General features: G+C 36.2%; 1 protein-coding gene, 1 long non-coding RNA gene and 1 pseudogene across 3 annotated transcripts in view; 1 reads left to right on the forward strand and 2 right to left on the reverse strand.

Moving 5' to 3' along the window:
• LOC146401733 (uncharacterized) overlaps positions 1-19,331 on the forward strand; it is a 279,104-nt gene that overhangs the window by 70,819 nt on the left and 188,954 nt on the right. The window lies entirely within an intron of this gene.
• On the reverse strand, positions 5,862-6,830 carry LOC110259128 (olfactory receptor 4F4-like). Its single transcript, XM_084970314.1, has one exon. The coding sequence runs from the start codon at positions 6,777-6,779 to the stop codon at positions 5,862-5,864; it is 918 nt and encodes a 305-aa protein (XP_084826440.1). The 5' UTR covers positions 6,780-6,830.
• LOC146401736 (olfactory receptor 4F6-like) lies at positions 12,003-15,610 on the reverse strand (annotated as a pseudogene). Its single transcript, XR_014811488.1, has one exon. The product of XR_014811488.1 is annotated as an olfactory receptor 4F6-like (transcript).

A 19,331-nucleotide genomic window follows, 5' to 3' on the forward strand; every position in this document is an offset into this window, starting at 1 on the left:
AAATAAGAATCCAGGACCAGATGGCTTCACAGGTGAATTCTAACAAACATACAAAGAAGAACTTATACCCATCCTCCTTGAATATTTCCAAAAGGTTGAAGAAGAAGGAACACTCCCCAAAACATTCTATGATGGCACCATCACCCTAATTCCAAAACCAGACAAAATACCACCAAAAAGAAAACTACCGGCCAATATCTTTGATGAATATTGATGTAAAAATTCTCAACAACATTTTAGCCATCCAAATCCAACAACATATCAAAAAGATCATACACCATGACAAGGTGGGATTCATCCCAGGTGCACAAGGATGGTTCAACATATGCAAATCAATCAACATCATACACCACATTAACAAAAGAAAAGTCAAACACCACATGACCATCTCAATAGATGCAGAAAAAGCATTTGACAAATCCAACATCCATTCATGATCAAAACTCTTACCAAAGTGGGTAAAGAGGGAACATACCTTAACATAATCAAAGCCACTTATGACAAACCCACAGCAGATATTACACTCAAGGAGAAAAGCAGAAAGCCTACCCCCTAGAATCTGGAACAAGAAAAGGATGCCTACTCTCACCTCTGTTATTCAACATAGTACTGGATGTCCTAGCCACAGCAATCAGACAAACAAAAGAAATAAAAGGCATCCAGATAGCAAGAGAAGAGGTAAAACTGTCACTGTATATAGATGACATGATACTGTGCATAGGAAACCCTAAGGACTCAACCCTAAAACTGCTCACACTGAACAACAAATTCAGCAAAGTAGTAGGATATAAGATTAACATTCAGAAATCACTTGCATTTCTGTACACTAACAATGAAATACTAGAAATGAATACAGAAATACAATACCTGTTAAAATTGCACCCCAAAAAATCAAACACCTGGAAATACACATGCCCAAGGAGGTAAAGAACTTATATGCTGAGAACTATACAACATTAATCAAGGAAATTAAAGAAGATGTAAAGAAATGGAAAGATATTCCATGCTCCTGTGTTGGAAAAATTAATATTGTAAAAATGGCCATACTACCCAAAGCAATCTACAGATTCAATGCAATCCCTATCAAATTACCCATGACAGTTTTCACAGACATAGAACAAACCATCCAGAAATTTATATGGAACCACATAAGACCCAGAATTGCCAAAGCAATTCTGAGGAACCAAAACCAAGCAGGAGGCATCACTCTCCCAGACACACAGACCAATGGAACAGAAGAGAGAATCCAGAAATAAACCCAGACAGCTATGGTCAATTAATCTTTGACAAGGGAGGCAAGAACATAAAACAGGAAAAAAAGACAGTCTTTTCAGCAAATGGTGCTGAGAAACCTCGACAGCTGCATGCAAATCAATGAAACTAGGACACACCCTCACACCATGCACCAAAATAAACTCAAAATGGCTGAAAGACTTAAGTATAAGACAAGACACCATCAAACTCCTGGAAGAGAAGATAGGTAAAAACATTTTCTGACATCAACCTTACAAATGTTTTCCCAGGTCAGTCTTCCAAAGCCACAGAAATAAAAGCAAAAATAAACCAATGGGACATAATCAAACTGACAAGCTTTGGCATGGCCCAGAAAACCAAAAAGAAAACAAAAAGACAACTTACAGAATGGGAGAGAATAGTTTCAAATGATGCAACTGACAAGGGCCTAATCTCTAAAATATGCAAGCAACTTATACAGCTCAACAGCAAAAAAGCCAACAACCCAATGGAAAAATGGGCAAAGGACCTGAGTAGACATTTCTCCAAGGAAGATATACAGATGGCCAACAAGCACATGAAAAAATGTGCAACATCCCTGATTATTAGAAAAATGCAAATCAAAAACTACCATGATATAGCACCTCACACCAGTCAGAATGGCCATCATTAATAAGTCCTCAAATAACAAACGCTGGAGGGGTTGCGGAGAAAAGGGAACCCTCTCGCACTGTTGGTGGGAATGTAAGCTGGTACAACCACTACGGAGATCTGTACGGAGGTACCCTAGATATCTATGCATAGGACTACCATATGACACAGTAATTCCTCTCTTGGGCATACATCTGGACAAAACTTTGCTTGAAAAAGGCCCATGTACCCGCATGTTCATTGCAGCACTATTCACAATAATCAAGACACGGAAACAACCCAAATGTTCATCTACGAATGACTGGATTAGAATGATATATATATACACAATGGAATGCTACTCAGCCATAAAAAAGAACGAAATAATGCCATTTGCAGCAACATGAATGGAACTAGAGACTCTCATCCTGAGTGAAGTAAGTCAGAAAGAGAAAGACAAATAGCATATGATATCACTTATATCTGGAATCTAATATACAGCACAAAGAAACTTTCCACAGAAAGGAAAATCATGGACTTGGAGAATAAACTTGTGGTTGCCAAGGGGGAGGAGGAGGGAGTGCAATGGATGGGGAGCTTGGGGTTGATAGATGCAAACTGTTGCCTTTGGAATGGATTAGCCATGGGGTTCTGCAGTGTAGCACTGGGAAGTATGTCTAGCCACTTATGATGGAGCCTGATAATGTGACAAAAAGAATGTGTACATGTATGTGTAACTGGGTCACCATGCTGTATAGTAGAAAGAAAATTTTATTGGGAAGTAACAATTAAAAAAAACAATTGAGTCAAAAATTGAATTTTAGTTGTGGTTAGACATGAAATATCTTTTTATTTCCATATTATAGACAATTCATGCACACCAGAGTGCACGCACACACACACACAGATACCATTAAATCACCTGTTTTGGTTTGAAGTGCACTTTTAGAGATTGCTACTTTTAATTTAAAATTATGTGAACACATACATGATTTCAAAGTCAAAAGTACAAAATAGGACATATTCAGAATAGTGCAGCATTTATTCCTGTCCCTTACTTGCTTTCCTTCTTCCTTCTATAAGAAAATATTTAAATTTTTTTTGTTTCTCATGATGTATATATTTATAATTATATATACATATAAGTCTAAATATATGTATCTCAATTTTAACACAAAAATTAGTATGCTAGTGTCATTCTTCCCACCTTAGTGTTTTCACTTTACACATGCCATATAGATTCCTCCAGGGCAGTATTTAGAGGTACTCTTCAACATTTTAGTAGTTGCTTTATGTTCCACCATGTATAATTTATGCAATTAATTTAGGTAGTTCTTATTGATTGTCAATTGAATAATTTCTGTTCTTTTGCTATTAAAAACAATGCTTCAACAAGTAACCTTGTACATTGGTTATTTGGTATTTTCACAAATGTATCCTTAAGGTAGAATTAGGATTTCTGTGTCAAAAGCTAGTAATATTATAATATTTGTGGATATTATCTTGCTGTGATGTTGTATTATTTTGTATACTCATAAATAATACCTATGAGGAGTTCCCCTCCTAGCTCAGCAGTTAAGGAACCCGAGTAGCATCCATGAGGACGTGGGTTTGATCCCTGTCCTCGCTCAATGGGTTAAGGATCTTGCATTGCTGTGGGCTGTGATGTATGTCACAGATGAGGCTCCGATCCTGCGTTGCTGTGGCTGTGACATAGGCTGGCAGCTACAGCTCCAATTCAACCCCTAGCCTGGAAACCTCCATATGCCACGCGGTGTAGCCCTAAAGAGACAAAAAGACAAATAAATAAATAAAAAATAAAATAATGCATGTGAGCTCCCCTTCTGCACAACTTAACCAATAAGCCTTCTTTAATATTGATGTCAGATATTTGATGCTTGAGAAGTCAAAACTGCTATTTCGGCTTAGTTTTACTCTTCATAATATCTTAACATGACAGATTAAACATTTTTTTATATTTGAATTTTATTTTTATCTTCTTGTGTATGAACTGTAAATTCATACATTTTTCCAATTTTTCTGTGTACATTGGTATCTTTTTAGAAGTTTTTTTTTTAAACTATAGCTCTGTTCTTTGTGATGTGAGTTGTAAATCATTCCTCTAGAATCTGTTTCATCTTTTTTACTTTCTCAGTTTTAACATGCATTTAAAATATTATTCTTGTATTCAATATTATCAGTATTTATCATTCATAAACTAAGATATAAACTTATATTTTCTTATAATAGATGTATAGTTTTTAAAAATTATTCTTTTATTCACTTAGAAATTGTTCTGGCACATGGTGTAGTGAATAGATACTATGTATCTTTTCCCATATTTCTATCCAGTTATTCCACCAACACATTAATAGGCCCTTTTCCCATTGATTTATTATCTCAAGTACTAATTTTCTTATGTGTTTTTAACTTATTTATGGGATTATTGTTCTTTTTTCCTCCTGCAGTAAAAAGTTTTAACTCTCTTATTATCTGATCCTCTTTATCTGTTGCTTCAAGCCACATCTTAAAACATTATATTCATTTTTTACTTAAAATATTTAATCTCCAGTTTTAACCTGGTTGGGTAATTCTATCTAGAGAGGAGAGTTATTTATTAGCATCATTTTTCAAGCTTTTTTCAACTGTATTTTCTTCTACTTCTACCTTGAATTTTTGGCATGTTTTCTTAGGATGGTGGAATATACTGCATGATTACACACTTCAGACTTGCAGATAAATATACAGATTTCCATTACAATTGTTAATATTTTATTGTGTCATATTCCTCAAGAACATTGGGATAAAAGCTGAGAACTCTTGCTTGTTGACATATAGGTTTTATATAGTAATAATAGTACTTATATTTATTGTCATGAAAATATGCCATAAAATTCATTATTTATCTGATTAAAATCTATTGTCTCATTATCCCTCATAAGATAAGTATTATTATCTCTCTTCTCCACATGTAGAAACTGAATCTTAGGAAAGCTAATGTACTTAAAGTTATGATTAGTAAGGTGTAAGTAGAGTTGAACCCATCTCTTTTTGACTTCAAAGCTTATATTCATAAAAGCTAACAATAAAAAATGACATGGATGGATCCAAATGAAACATTTTGTACCAATAGGTTGAGAGACTCGAATATTCTAAATATTTTTTAATGCTTATGGGCTATTGTTGTATACTGCAAGATGTCATGTTGCCTACAAGGCAAATTTTATGTTGGGAGACTCACTCTTCCTGTCATTCTTGATAATATATTCATGGATTATGGGTTGTTACAGTGACAGTAGTGGGGCTGTTATAAATGGGAGGAGTTTCTTTTTTAAACCTCTTAAAAGTTGACATATATATATATATGTATTCCTTATTACCAAGCATGTTTTTTTTTGAGTTAGGTTTATTGCAGTTGCTTCCATCATGTTTTTAATGAAAATGAACCAAATACCAATTTAAAAAACAATCATAAGTCAACCTGGTTTCTGTTACCCTTAGAAACATTCAGGAAGGCACAGGAGTATAGGAATACTAAGATATTTATGCATTTCATCGTTCTAAGAATAAGTGAGATCATATTTTGTAAGTATAATATTAACTGCATCTGAATTCAAAAATAGAACAATTACAGAATTCCCACTGTGATGCAATGGGTTGAAAATCCAACTGCGATGGCTCAGGTTGCTACAGAGGCATAGGTTTGATCCTGGACCCAGCACAGTTGGTCAAAGTATCCAGCATTGCTATAGCCATGGCTCATATTCAGTGCCTGGCCTGGGATCTTTCATAAGTTGTTTGGACATAAAGGGAAAAAAAAATAACGATTACAGGATTATCAAAGAATACATTGAGGCTGTGTATGTGAATGTGCTTCGACAGTTGCTAAGGAATAGGAAAACAGAAGGTATAATTTTCATGAAATTTACTAAGTGATTTACTCACTTCAATATATACCATGTCATTATCCTATATTAGTCTTAACAGTTATAGGAGATCTAAGGCTTTATCCTAGAATTCATATTCCATTTTCTGAGCCGTTTCATTGCAGTCTTCATGTCTTTGTTCCTCAGTGTGTATATAATTGGGTTTAAAAGAGGAGTGACCACAGAATAAAACACAGCAAGGAATTTATCTAATGATTTAATGGGGAACGGCCAGGCATAAATGAAGATACATGGTCCAAAGAACAAAAGAACTACTGTGATATGAGCAGTCAAAGTAGACAGAGCCTTGGATGACTTCTGTGAAGGGAGATGCTGGATGGTCACTAGGATGACAGTGTATGAGATGATTAGGAGAACAAAAGAACACACAGTGAGCACACCACTGTTAGCAATGACCATGATATCCAACCTATAGGTGTCTGTACAAGAAAGCTTGATGACCCTAGGAAGGTCACAATAAAAGCTATCAACCTCATTGGGACCACAGAAAGTTAAGTTCACTGCAAAGGCCAACTGGCTCACTGAGTGGAGGAAGCCAGTTCCCCATGCAGCAGCAACAATGCCAACACATACATTGCTAGACATAATTGTGGTGTAGCGAAGGGGTTTACAGATGGCCACATATCTGTCAAAGGCCATGGCTATAAGGATCACCAGCTCACTCCCACCAAAGAAGTGAAGGAGAAATATCTGAGCAAGGCAGCCCTTGAATGAGATAACCTTGCATTTTCTGAAAAAGTCAGCAATCATCTTGGGGGCTGTGACTGAAGACAGGCACAGATCAATGAGTGAGAGGTTGGCCAATAGGAAATACATGGGGGAGTGAAGGTGAGAATCAGAAGCCACAGTTAGGACAATAAGAAGGTTTCCAAATACAATTCCTACATAGAATACCAAAAAGAACACAAATAGAAAAGTCTGGAGTTCCTGAGAATTGGAGAGTCCCAGAAAAATGAACTCAGTCACCATGGAGTGATTTGTTTCACTTATTGATTCATGCCAGGAAATAGTTTCTGTAGTTACCTTAGAGAAGGGAGTGAGAAGAAGTCAGAATTACTGCATTTAAATTCAAAGCCTCATTTTGTGTCATTCTGCTCACACTCACAATGACATTCTATGGTTTGTTATATAAAGGCTTTCAGAGTGCACACCATTTTATCCCACATTCCACATCTAAATGCAGCATTTTATCCCACACTCATTCCCTGAATACAGTTTATAGTCCAGTTATCCAGGTCATAGTGTTTCACTTAGTTAGGCTTATTCCTCATAAAATATTTTCTTCATGTTACCCTCTCCACCAGATTTGTCTATATATCACCCTGCATTTATATCCTTTTTTCTTGAACTTCATAACAGTTCATATTCTGTGGACCATATTTTAGCTCTTAAATACATACAAAATTGTATGATATTCATATTTACAAAGGCTTTTTATGCTATACATTTTTGAGAAGGTATTTTAGTGGCTTAGTTGTCCATTACCATAATTTTGTGTACAGTTATTGGAAACTTTTCTATCAAATTAAAACAAATCCTCATTCACAGTTTTGCTGAGTGAGGTACTTGCAGTCTGTGGGTTATGTATGTATCTGTGGATCTTGAATTCATCCTTTTTAATACTTATTTTTACCATTTTTTAAACATGAATACCATTATACTCCTTCTTGTGGTTATTATGAATTTCAAATTAAGTAGTAAATGCAAAGTATTTTGCGCAGTTTTTGCTATTTAGTAATTGCACATAGATTTATATAATTATTGGTAGTAAAATTTATCACTTCTGATTCATAGAAGAACCCTGGCTCCTCCAGTCATTTAAAAATTTACTTGTATTCTAAGAAATAACAATCATAGCAAGATTTCTCTTTCCTGTATTCCTCTGTTCCCTACTATTCTAATAATCTATAAGTACTGAATGTGGGGCACAATTCCAAAATATTTTTCATAATCTGTCAGAAGCCGGATAGCAACATAAAAGCTAAGAGAGATGTAGAGATTCAGGCTTATGGAAGTTTAAAATTCTAAGGAGTCTAAAGAGAAGTTATAAGAATTTATACCTGATAGAATTTATAGCTAAGAATGGCAATATGAAAATGCCTAGAAGATAGAGTTAAGTCAAAATAAAATGAATTAAAGGTGAACAATATAACAAAAATTATATTTAAAAAATAACAGAAAGAGGTTAAAAGGAGAAGAATGAAAAAGTGGAGGAAAATGTTTGCTGAGAGCAATGTGAAGGAGCTTTAATAGTAGATGAAATTGAAAAAGGAATCTGGAATGCCTCTTATAGGATTAGTGTATTATTATGTAGACAGTGAAGAACTATGGAGGAATTATGAGCAATTGTTTAATATACATAATATCCATTATTAAGATGATAATATCTGGACATGTCTCAACATGAAGTGGGAATTTAAGCAAAAAGATAATGCCAGTATGTTTATTCTGAGTGATTGCAAGCATTGACATGTCTTTAATTCTGATAATAATAAGAAGAAAAACTAGTATGGCAATATGTACTATACAGAGAACTTTTAGAAACAAGGATAACATTTGAAGAAGGTAAAGGGTGATGATAATGACATGTAGAGATATTGTTGGGATATCTTTATAAGTTGATATCTGCTATGTCACAGCCTGAAAAGTGGTTGTTGGACATGAGGTGAGAAGGCCGTTACCTTGTATACTGAGGAGAGCAAGTGAGTACTCACTCCGTCTAGAAGTTTTGAAGTAAGTGAAGTAGAAAATGGATTGGTATCTTGAAGGAGAAGCATGGCCATGAGAATACTTGTAGGATGAAGTATAGGAGTTAAAAGGCAAGTAAAGAGTAAAAGAGAGGAGTGGAAATTGATGGGTGTCAGGGAGAGAAGAAGCAATAGAGTGTTACTCATCAAATTTCTTGGGGGAGTAGTATTATTACTCTTCAGTACTTATCTAATTAGTTATTCCATGGCCCTTGGATATTATATTTTTTCTTCCTTATCCATCTCTTAGCCCTATCCATATTAAATATCCGTATAAATCTCCATGTTCCTCTTTTTAATGTCCTATAAATATTTAGCAGTTCTGACTTTATTTCTGAGTATAAAAAGAAATCTAATAGTAAAACAAGTCATAAACACTCATTTTAGTCCCCCTCTGCTTATTAGCACAGTAATAAATATAATCATAATAATCATCAACAATAAAGAGAATGGGATTCCTATTTTGAGACCATTTCTGACATGACTCGGTGGGAATGTTTCTTTAGAATCAAGGAATTCTAAAATTCCAATTTAGAATTGAACCTGGATATCTACTGATGTGAAACCATTTTATTTTATTTAAAGAGAAGAACAAACTTGATAGTTCTCTTTCTATAGGTTATGTAACAAGGATAATGAATTTCCAAAAGATTCTCATTTGTAGCAAATTGATTTTCTACCATGATAACAGTAAGAATTCAGATATGCTATTCTTTAGCAAAAGGAATTCCTTGCTTGCTTAGTTAAGACATCTCATTTCCTAAGTATATGCTACTGAGGATAAAATGATAATGTGGAGTCCTCAGTTAGAGTGGGACAGTTTGCTACATAAGCACAGGGTCCCCTTTATAAGCTTATCTCTGACTCTTCAAAAATTATTTAAGAAATAATTAGAAGAATTGTATTGCTTCTAAGTTACACATTAGGTTTATTGAATAAATCCTACACGTTGGTGTAATCAAAATCTTACACATTGGTGGTAGCAACCAGGAGCAGTCAGCTAAAATTGAACAAAAAAACCCTTCTCCATGCACACTAGATTAAGCTTAGAAAGTCAACCATTAGACTGCTATATGTTTGTCTTAAATATCTTTTCCCCCTATTTAAAGAAAAACACCTTAAGTCTATAAATTTCACTGAGATTGAAGTCATGAGACTTGAAGGTTCTAGCAAAAATCCACTGTGTGAACTTGGGTATGTCATTCAGAATCTCTGGCCTCTAGGTTTCCTGTTTTAAAAATTAGTTCACTGTATATTGTATGAAAAGCTCTCAAAAAAAAAAAAAAACAAAAACAAAAACAAACAAACTTCTAAGAGTTGGAATTATACCTTTATGTGAAAGAAAAGCCCCCAAACTAGGTTTCACTGCAATTGTATGAAGGAGGGTAATAACGTAGAAAAGAGAACACCAGATTTGGAGAAATATGGGGAAAAGGACCACCAAAAAAAGGACCATCTGGAGAAGAGCCTTATACTTATAATGCTTGTATAACACTAAGTTGTATAACACAAGAAGTACTATCCTTGTTAATATTATTCATATTAACTCTTCTAAGTATTTAAGCCAACCTCATTATTGTTCCATTTTTCCTGAAAATACACATGCCATTGATAGAAGTATCTCATTGTCCATAAAATGCTATGACTTGGTTAGTTTTGCTAATATATTTCACTTTCACATTCCACCTACCTCCTTCATTACTGGAAAAGATATAGCAATTTTCAGAGCAAAGAAATGTGCTGATTTTCCTTTTTTTTCCACCTTTATCATGAAGTACAAAATTTCAAAGAGAATAAAATCCATATACATTGTCCTGCTTAGTAAATCATTTGGTTAATTTAGAGCCATTTATGAAAATGATCAGAGGCAGGTAAGGAGATCTTGGAAGTAGCCTAAACTTGAGCTACTAAGATCAACTCTTATAGTCTCACAAGTTTTCCCGTGAGGAAATACACAAAACCTTTCTGAGTTAAGGGCTATTGTCACAGTTTGTGGGCTCACTTAGGTATTTGTATGGCCTTCACTGAATCTAAAGGTAAATGATAAGAATTATAGTAAAACAAGATAAAACTATGAAATTAAAATCCATACATGTTAAAACAATAAACAATAATGCTTTAGATTTTGTAAAAAGGGGATAGCTAAGGATTTGTGGAGAAAATACAGGAAAAATACTTTGACCAATAATCAGAAAGTCCCAATTCTGATCATTTATCATTTTATTGAGCAGCTTCAATTACCATGCAGTGGTTAAAACTAAGATGAGTTACCATAATTAATGTCCCTTGACTTAGACATAGAAAGACACCCAAGCAATCTCTCAGTTATGCTCTTTAATCACCAGATTTTCCAGATTTTACCTGGAAGGTGTCAATCATCTTCTTTGTCCTAAGCACCTAGTTTAAGAATGAGCACATCAAATAAGAGCTGATTGGATTATGCTCCTCTAGGAAATAAATCCCTTCAAATACTTCTAAAATTGTGGATTTTCTTTCTTTTTTTTTTTTTTTTTTTTTTTTTTTGGCCTTTTCTAGGGCCACTTCCCGTGGCATATGGAGGTTCCCAGGCTAGGGGTCTAATTGGAACTGTAGCCACTGGCCTACACCAGAGCCACAGCAATGCAGGATCCAAGCAGTGTCTGCAAACTACACCACAGAGCACAACAACACCAGATCCTTAACCCACTGAGCAAGGCCAGGGATCAAACCCTCAACCTCATGGTTCCTAGTTGGATTCATTAACCACTGTGCCATGATGGGAACTCCTAAAGTTGTAGATTTTTTAAAGACTGAATCAAGGAGTATTTTGAACAATATTGAAACAATGGAACATAGGCAAATTTTGCTTTATAGAAGGTTTTAGAGTCTATTTATAAAAATAACATTGTGCAAAACACATTAACAATCAAATCCTGAAAACAGTTCTTAAGATTTTAACATAGTGATAGTGTTGATCTTCCTATTTGTCTAACTTAAAGTACAATTAGGATGGACATTGTTTCCTCCTCAATTTTAATGTCTGCTGGTTTATATAAACCCATATTCTATCCATTGGATTCACATAATTTCCATAAGAAATATTAATTAATTTCTATTTACACTTACTATCAGTTGACAGTACTGATGAAGTTAAATTACATGTATATACATATATACATTTATTTGTAAATATAAAATATCCACGTGAAAATCGAATGTAGCCATTGGTGGTAACTACAATTTAGATTTGTAGTTTAGGTAGAAATATAACATTTTATTCTTAAAATTAACAAAAATTGCTGCAACTCTATGTAATTAAATTCCTTGATTTGCTACTTCCTTTTCCATAGACTTCTCAGTTTTCAAAGGCAATAATGAAAATGTACACATTTTATAGTGTTCATGATGATCATGAGGGGCGGGATGGACCATGACATTCATCTTTTTCTCTTATCAGTGAAATCTGTTATGTCATCTCCCTAGAACTTACGACGTGTTGACTTAGCCTTCTCATTGCTACTTTCATATCTCTGTTCCTTAAAGTGTATATGGCAGGATTTAAAACTGGAGTGACAGCAAAGTCCACAATGGCCAAAAATGTATCCAGTGACTTAGTAGGGAAAGGCCACACATAGAGAAATATGCAAGGAAGGAAAAACAAAAACACCACAGTGATGTGAGTTGACAGAGAGAAGAACGCTTTGGATAAATCCTTTGAAGAATGTTGTCGGACAGTGACCAGAATAAAGATGTGTGATACAATTAAGAGAAAGAAGGTGCCCATAGATGTGAAGCCACTGTTGGCTGTGACCACAAATTCTAGTCCATAATTATCTATGCATGCAAGTTTAATAACCCGAGGAAAATCACAGTAAAAGCTCCCCACATTATTAAGTCCACAGAAAGGTAAATTTATGACAAAGGCAAACTGAAAGACAGCATGAGTCACTCCATTATCCAAGCAGCCACTACCAAAAGCATGCACATTTGGGGATTCATTATAGTTAGATAATGGAGAGGCTTGCAGATTGCTGTGTATCTGTCATATGCCATGGCTATGAGCAGAACCATCTCAACTCCTCCTGTAACATGGATAAAGAACATTTGTATCATGCAGTTGTGGAAGGAAATGGTCTTACAATCGCTGAAAAGATCAGAGATCATCCTAGGAACTGTGGTAGACGAAAGGCCCAGGTCGATGAGTGACAGGTTGGCCAGCAGAATATACATGGGGGAGTGTAAATGAGAATCAGAAATCACTGTGAACACAATAAAGAGGTTTCCCAGGATAATTCCCACATAAAATGTAGAGAATAAGAGAAAAAGTAAAAACTGCATTCCTAAGGATTGTGTAAGTCCCACTAACACAAATTCAGTTACCACAGAACTATTTATTTGGTCCATTGAATTGTAAAGAAAGGAAGACTCTCAAGTGATCTGAAACAAAAGAAAGAAGGAATCAGCTTGGAGGTACTGAAAATGTTATGTTAAATGTTGATAATTTAAAATTGTACTTTTACTTAATTGATAATAGACTATACACAAAATGATGTGAACCTATGGTATAAATCATTTAGTACAGCAAAACTGCACTCAGAGGCAATATATTGCTTTAAATTCTTTTTATTCAAATGCATGAAATAATCAGACAGCTTATGGAGTTTGAAAAGAATGTACAACATAAACTCAAAAAATTCAAGTAAAAAGTAATTTAAAACAAAAATATTCAATTTCAGAAAGTTGGAAGAGTGTATATGACCAGTATAAAGTGGTTTAAAAAAATAAAAAATAGAAAATCTTTTAAAAATATAATCAGGAAAAATTAAATTAAAGTTAGAAATGGGTATAGAAATGAAGAATAATAGTTAAGATACCTCCGAAAGCTGTTTCCAGCATGTGCTTAAAACAGTCTACCCCAAACCACCACAAAAATCATACTTGAATTTGAAACACTATAGAAAGACAAAAAGTTGATCTGTTCATAATATAAAAAGAGAGTTCAAATGATTTAATAAAACCTCTGAGGCCGAATAGATAGTGATAATAGATAATAATGATAATAGACAATGGACAAATGATAGGAAGAGAGAATTCAGAAATGTACACTATGCAAGTGTGTGTGTATATATATATATATAATAAGATGAAATAGAATACTATAATTTTCCTATTAAGTTAGTAAAAAGTTTTACAATTGTTTTTATCAAAAACCAACAAAGGCTCATTGAAATAGGCACCTTCATACATTGATGGAGAAGATATAGACTGTTTCAAAGGTAAAGAAAATATTTTGAAATCATGTATCAAGAATCTTGAATCCATACCATCTCGTGCAATAATACTCCTTATGGTTCTTTTTGTATAGGAAAAAAATTTTTTTTTGCGTGAAATTCTCATCATACTTTACAGCTGGTAAAACTTTGACCAATTTAAATGTCAAACATTAGGTTTAAATATGTATGCATATATATACAGTAATACAGTTATTAAAATTAATGTTAATAGAAATGTATAATAACACTTGGAAGAATTTTCTTTGTAATATTAAGGCATAAAAGTAAGCAGTTTGTATAATATGTAATTTTAAAATCAATAGTTGATTTTGATTTTTTTAGAGCTTTAAGAAAATACTCTAGATTTTGAAATATATTTTTCCGTACACATGTTAGATTTTTTTGATTAAAAAAATCAAAGAACATGAAGAGTTGGGGATTGGCTTATCAAAATGTTTGAAAACAAAGATTCACTCATAATTACTGGAAGACTAACAGAACAATTAAAGGACTCAACATTTTCCTCATCCAATCAGCCATTTTCATGAACTGTCAGAATTTGATTCTTAGATATTATTAAAAGGAGGACATAGCTAAATAATTATAGTGTCCTGATTAAGCCTCTTGGAGTTTATATAAAGCTGTCATGAAGCTCCAACTTCATGGGGTGTTCCATTTAGGTAATTAACAAAGCATCTCCCTGTTTCACTTTGCCAGGGTTGGCTATTTGGAATGAATTCTGGTAACCATAAAATATCTATAAGGAAAACAGATGTTCTGGTGATTTCTTCCTGATCAGAGTGAGGAAGGTTAGTAATGTGGCAGTGAGAAATATTAAGAGAGACACAATCAGTAGTCAAAAATAGAGGCAATAAAGTGCAATGGGATAGAAGGGATAATACTTTGGGAAGAATACAGCAGACAGAGTCAAGTAGGTTTGACTCCTTTCTTACTTCCATAATATACTATTGTCTTTGTTGTCTCTTGATCATTTTTCACATTGTCTTCTCTCTTCTCTTGCCTAGATGTTCTCTGAAATACCCTGCCAAGTATTTTCTCTGAAAACTTGGTTTAACCATTTTCAATTTATTCATACTACTATCATTGGATTTCTTATCCAAATTAAAATCATCCAGGTCACAGGGCCATAAAGACAAAGTATTTTGGGTGGGGAATTGAGTCTGGGGGGCACTATAGAATTAAGAAAGTCACCCCTAGAAGATGTCATGTCAATACTCTCTATTCTGCTGGGCAGAAGATGTTTGGTGACTTCCTGATATCACCATCCAATTCAGTGTCTTTGAAAAAATAAAGTTGAAGCTGAAGAATCAGGTTGAGTGCTTAAGATCAAATTTTTATCCTGTTAAACTAAACCAAAATATATAAACCCAATACTTCATATATGTCATCAGCAACGTGGTGTTTCATCTTATAAAAACAGTTAAAGTCTCTAAATTTATTTGTCAGACTTGGAAATTTCCCTTATTATTAGGTTAGTACTGCCAAAAAGGTGTTTGTCTTGAAGTGTGAGTGTTAAGTTTTTAAGAGTGGAAAATCCCATACTGTATGAGCCTATTAGCCTAAAGTCTAAAAGCTTCCATTTGTAAAATGTAATTTATTTATAATAATAATTTTTAGTCATTTTAAAATTGTATAATTGTAATACAGAACATTTAAAACGAAGCATAATCAATGTGGTAGAGTCAGAGTCAGTAGCATGTCTAAGGAAAGAAGCCCTAAAGAAGAGGAAGACTGAAGATGGATTCAAAAGGAGCAGGAGAATAAAAGGGAGGCAGGGGACGGAATTAAAAAGAAAACAAAAGGAAAAATAAGGAGAATAAAATAATTAAAAGAGGCACTGGTGGAACATTGCACACCTTTGCTTAGGTGGCCTCTCATGGTTTAAGTCGACATATATCAATACATTATGAACACTTAAGAGTGCTCTATTTATGTAGCTATGGTTTGGTAGAATGGAATGGGTAGCTGCCCATGGTGGTTCAGCTGACAGGTGACTCACCTCTAAAAAATTAGGAAATAATCAATCTAAAATATCTCTTAACCTCCAGTCAATATTTTACTTTCCCTAGTTCTAACATTTATAACTTTTCATACATTGTATAAGGACACTTTTTGCTTTGTCCAACACTGTAACCCTTAACAGAAACAGGCTGACACATAGAAGAAGCTCAAGGAATATTTGAAGAATGAATTGTCTAGACGTAAGTACTAAATTGTTCGTATAAGAATCAAAATACTAGTCCTCACAAATATGTAGAGGAATTGAATTTCATAATACCTTTCCACAATCTTGTGCTTCCTGGTGATAACCCAGTTACATATGTGCTAATGCGAGTATTTAGATAAGTAAAGAAGGTCCCACCTTTTCTGTTATAAACATTTGGAATTAGTATATATCATTGTTGAAGAAGTCCTCCTGACCATGAGCTTGTTTGAAGAAAAAGACTACACACTTGGTTTCTCTGCTCTCTTAGGAAACACAGGTGACTGTGTGAAGCCCCAGGAGCTCTTCAGAAGTCAAGTCCCTGTAGAATTTCCCATCTTTCCTGTTGGAGATTTAAAATATATCAGTTATTCAGTACCTGGAGAGAAACATCTTTAAATAAGATTATATATATATAATATTTATAAAAATATTATATTATATATTCATAAAATATTTATAAAAATATTATTAGATTATATATGTATTTATAAAATATTTATTACAATATTATTAGAATTATAGGTTTGCATAGCAGTGGGAAACAACTTTAACATTACTGCGTCCAATTACTTCATTCTACAGATGGAGAACAACCCAGTGGTGTTAAATGGCTAGCCAGTGTATTTACAGCAATACATTTACAGAACCAGCACTAGTAGTCAGCCTGACTTCCAGTCTAATGGTCTTTCTCAGTAATGTTCTATACCTGCATATAGAAAAAGTCATTAAAAAGCTAGAATTAGAGAGGACAAGATGGCGGAGGAGTAGGGGGACACTCTCGCCCTCTCCCACAAACACAACAAAAAAAGCACATCTACAGAATAAATGACTCGCACAGAACAGCAACCAATCGCTGGCAGAGGAACCTAAACTCCATAACGGCAAGAAGTTCGTGATATTATTGGGCAGAACGGGAGAAAAGAGGATAGTGAGAGAAGGTGAATCCGAGCGGGACGGGCGCTCCCGAAAGGGAACTGCAGAGGAGAAAGGGATCCCGCACCCTGGAAAGTCACCTACCGGGGGAAAGATCAAATGAACCGGAGGAATCTCCAGATGCAGAGGAGAGTGTAGCAGTAAGTTGGAGTACGGAAAAACCGATCAAGAACCCAACGGACCATCTGAACTACGGGTACAGTCACCAAAAATTGAGACGCCTGGGTGGGGGCTGGGCACCGAGACCTCGGCTCCAGAGATTAGTCCCCCGGCTAGGGGGGCGGGGCAGAGCGGAAACTGCTTGGGAGGTCTAGAAACCATTTGACGGGGCAGAGACTGCCTGGGAGACTAGAAAACAGCTGTCGCAGAGGAAGGGAGCAATACTCTAGGAGCGGGAAGTGGAAAGCTGCATCAGAGGGAACTTGGGAGAAGAGCCTGGTCTGCGCCCATGCTGGGGAGGGGAGAGAAGAAGGGGTGGGTCCCCATAGAATACCCCCCATGCCACAGCAAGCCTACAGGCCCACTAGCTAGCAGAAAGCTGTGCTTCCCAGTGCATCCCCTCCCCCCACATTCACCACGCCCTATGCTCTCACCAGACCTGGGGCTGCCTGCCATCCAGGAGGGCTGGCCTAAACAATTGCCTGAAGCCTACCACCGCAGGGGCTGTCCCTGCACAGGACTGCTTGCCCTTTGGAGGGGCTACACTTCCGCAGAGCAGCACCAAACACCACCAGCCCCCGAGAAAAGGCCTGCAGCCCAGAAAAGCTAGAACAAGCTTAGCCAGGCTGTGAATAGATTGGCCTAATTCTCGGACAGTTTTTCTGAGTTGGGTTGCCCCGGGGAGGAGCCTCTTCAGTTTCCAACGGCCCTGCTACCCGCCCAAGCCCCCAGGGGATGCTCTAGTGGACCAGCTGCATAGGACTGCCAGCTCCAGGAAGGACCCCCTGCAGCCCAGAAAAGCTGCAACAAGCCTGGCCGAGTCGGGAAAAGATCTAAGACTGTCTTTCTGAGTTGGGCTGCCCTGGGGAGGGGCCTCTTGGATCTCCAACGGCCCTGCTACCCACCCAAGCCTGCAGGGGGTGCCCCACTCCCGTGAAATAACTGCTCAGCACCACCAGCCCCCTGGAAGAGCCCCTGCAGCCCAGAAAAGCTGCAACAAGCTCGGCCAGACTGTGAAAAGATCCGCCTACATTCTCAGGCTGTCCTTCTGAGTTGGGCTGCCCTAGGGAAGAGCCTCTTAGGTTCTCAGAGACCCAGATAGCTGCTCCAGCCCCCAGGGGGTGATGCACCTCTGAAGAGCAGCTGCCCAACACCGCCAACCCCCTGCAAGAACCCCACAGCCTAAAAACACCAGAGCAAGCTCTGCATGGCCAAGTGAAATCTGCTACCATCGTGGTGTGGACCTCCCAGTCCTGTCTGTCCTCAGAAAGTCCTCCTCTGCTTCAAAGAAACACTGTTAGCCCCATCAACACTCCAGAAAAGCCACACTGCCTCAAAAAAGATTGACCAACAACGCCAGCCCTCAGGAAATATTCCACGGCAGTGACAAGGCAAACACTGCCCAATCACGGAGAGTACAACTCCCTCAGGAGAAAGAAAACAACAAGCAAGATGAAGAAGCTGAGAAACAACCCCCAGTCAAACCAACAGGAGAACTCACCTAAAACAGTCAACAATGAAACAGATCTCTGCAGTCTGACAGACCTGGAGTTCAAAAGAGAAATAGTGAAAATACTGAAGGAATTAAGAGAAGATATGCACAGTAATGCAGATACCCTCAGAAAGCAACTAGAAAATATAAGGAGGAGCCAAGAAAAACTAGAACATTCATTTGCAGAGATGCAAACTGAACTAGGGGCAGTAAAAACCAGAATGAATAATGCAGAAGAACGAATCAGTGATATGGAAGATAGAATAATGGAAATCACTCAATCCGGTCAACAGACAGAAAACCGAATCAAAAAACTGGAAAGCAATATAAGAGACCTATGGGGTAATATAAAGCGGGCCAATCTACGCATAATAGGAATTCCAGAAGGAGTAGAAAAAGATAAGGGGATGGAAAATATATTTGAAGAAATTATCGCTGGAAACGTCCCAAGTCTAAAGGATACTGGGTTCAAGATACAAGAAGCACAGAGGGCCCCAAACAAACTGAACCCAAACAGACCCACACCAAGACACATCATAATAAAAATGGCAAAAGTTAGTGATAAAGAGAGGATCCTAAAGGCAGCAAGAGAAAAACAGAATGTTACCTACAAGGGAACCCCCATAAGAATATCAGCTGATTTCTCTACAGAAACACTACAGGCCAGGAGGGAATGGCAAGAGATATTTAAAGGGCTCAAAGGAAAAAATA

This window comes from Sus scrofa, chromosome 7 (genome assembly GCF_054392235.1).
Source record: "Sus scrofa isolate SSC_HxYL_T2T_F1_AM1 chromosome 7, Sscrofa_HxYL_maternal_Yorkshire_Landrace_v2.0, whole genome shotgun sequence".
NCBI lineage: Eukaryota > Metazoa > Chordata > Mammalia > Artiodactyla > Suidae > Sus > Sus scrofa.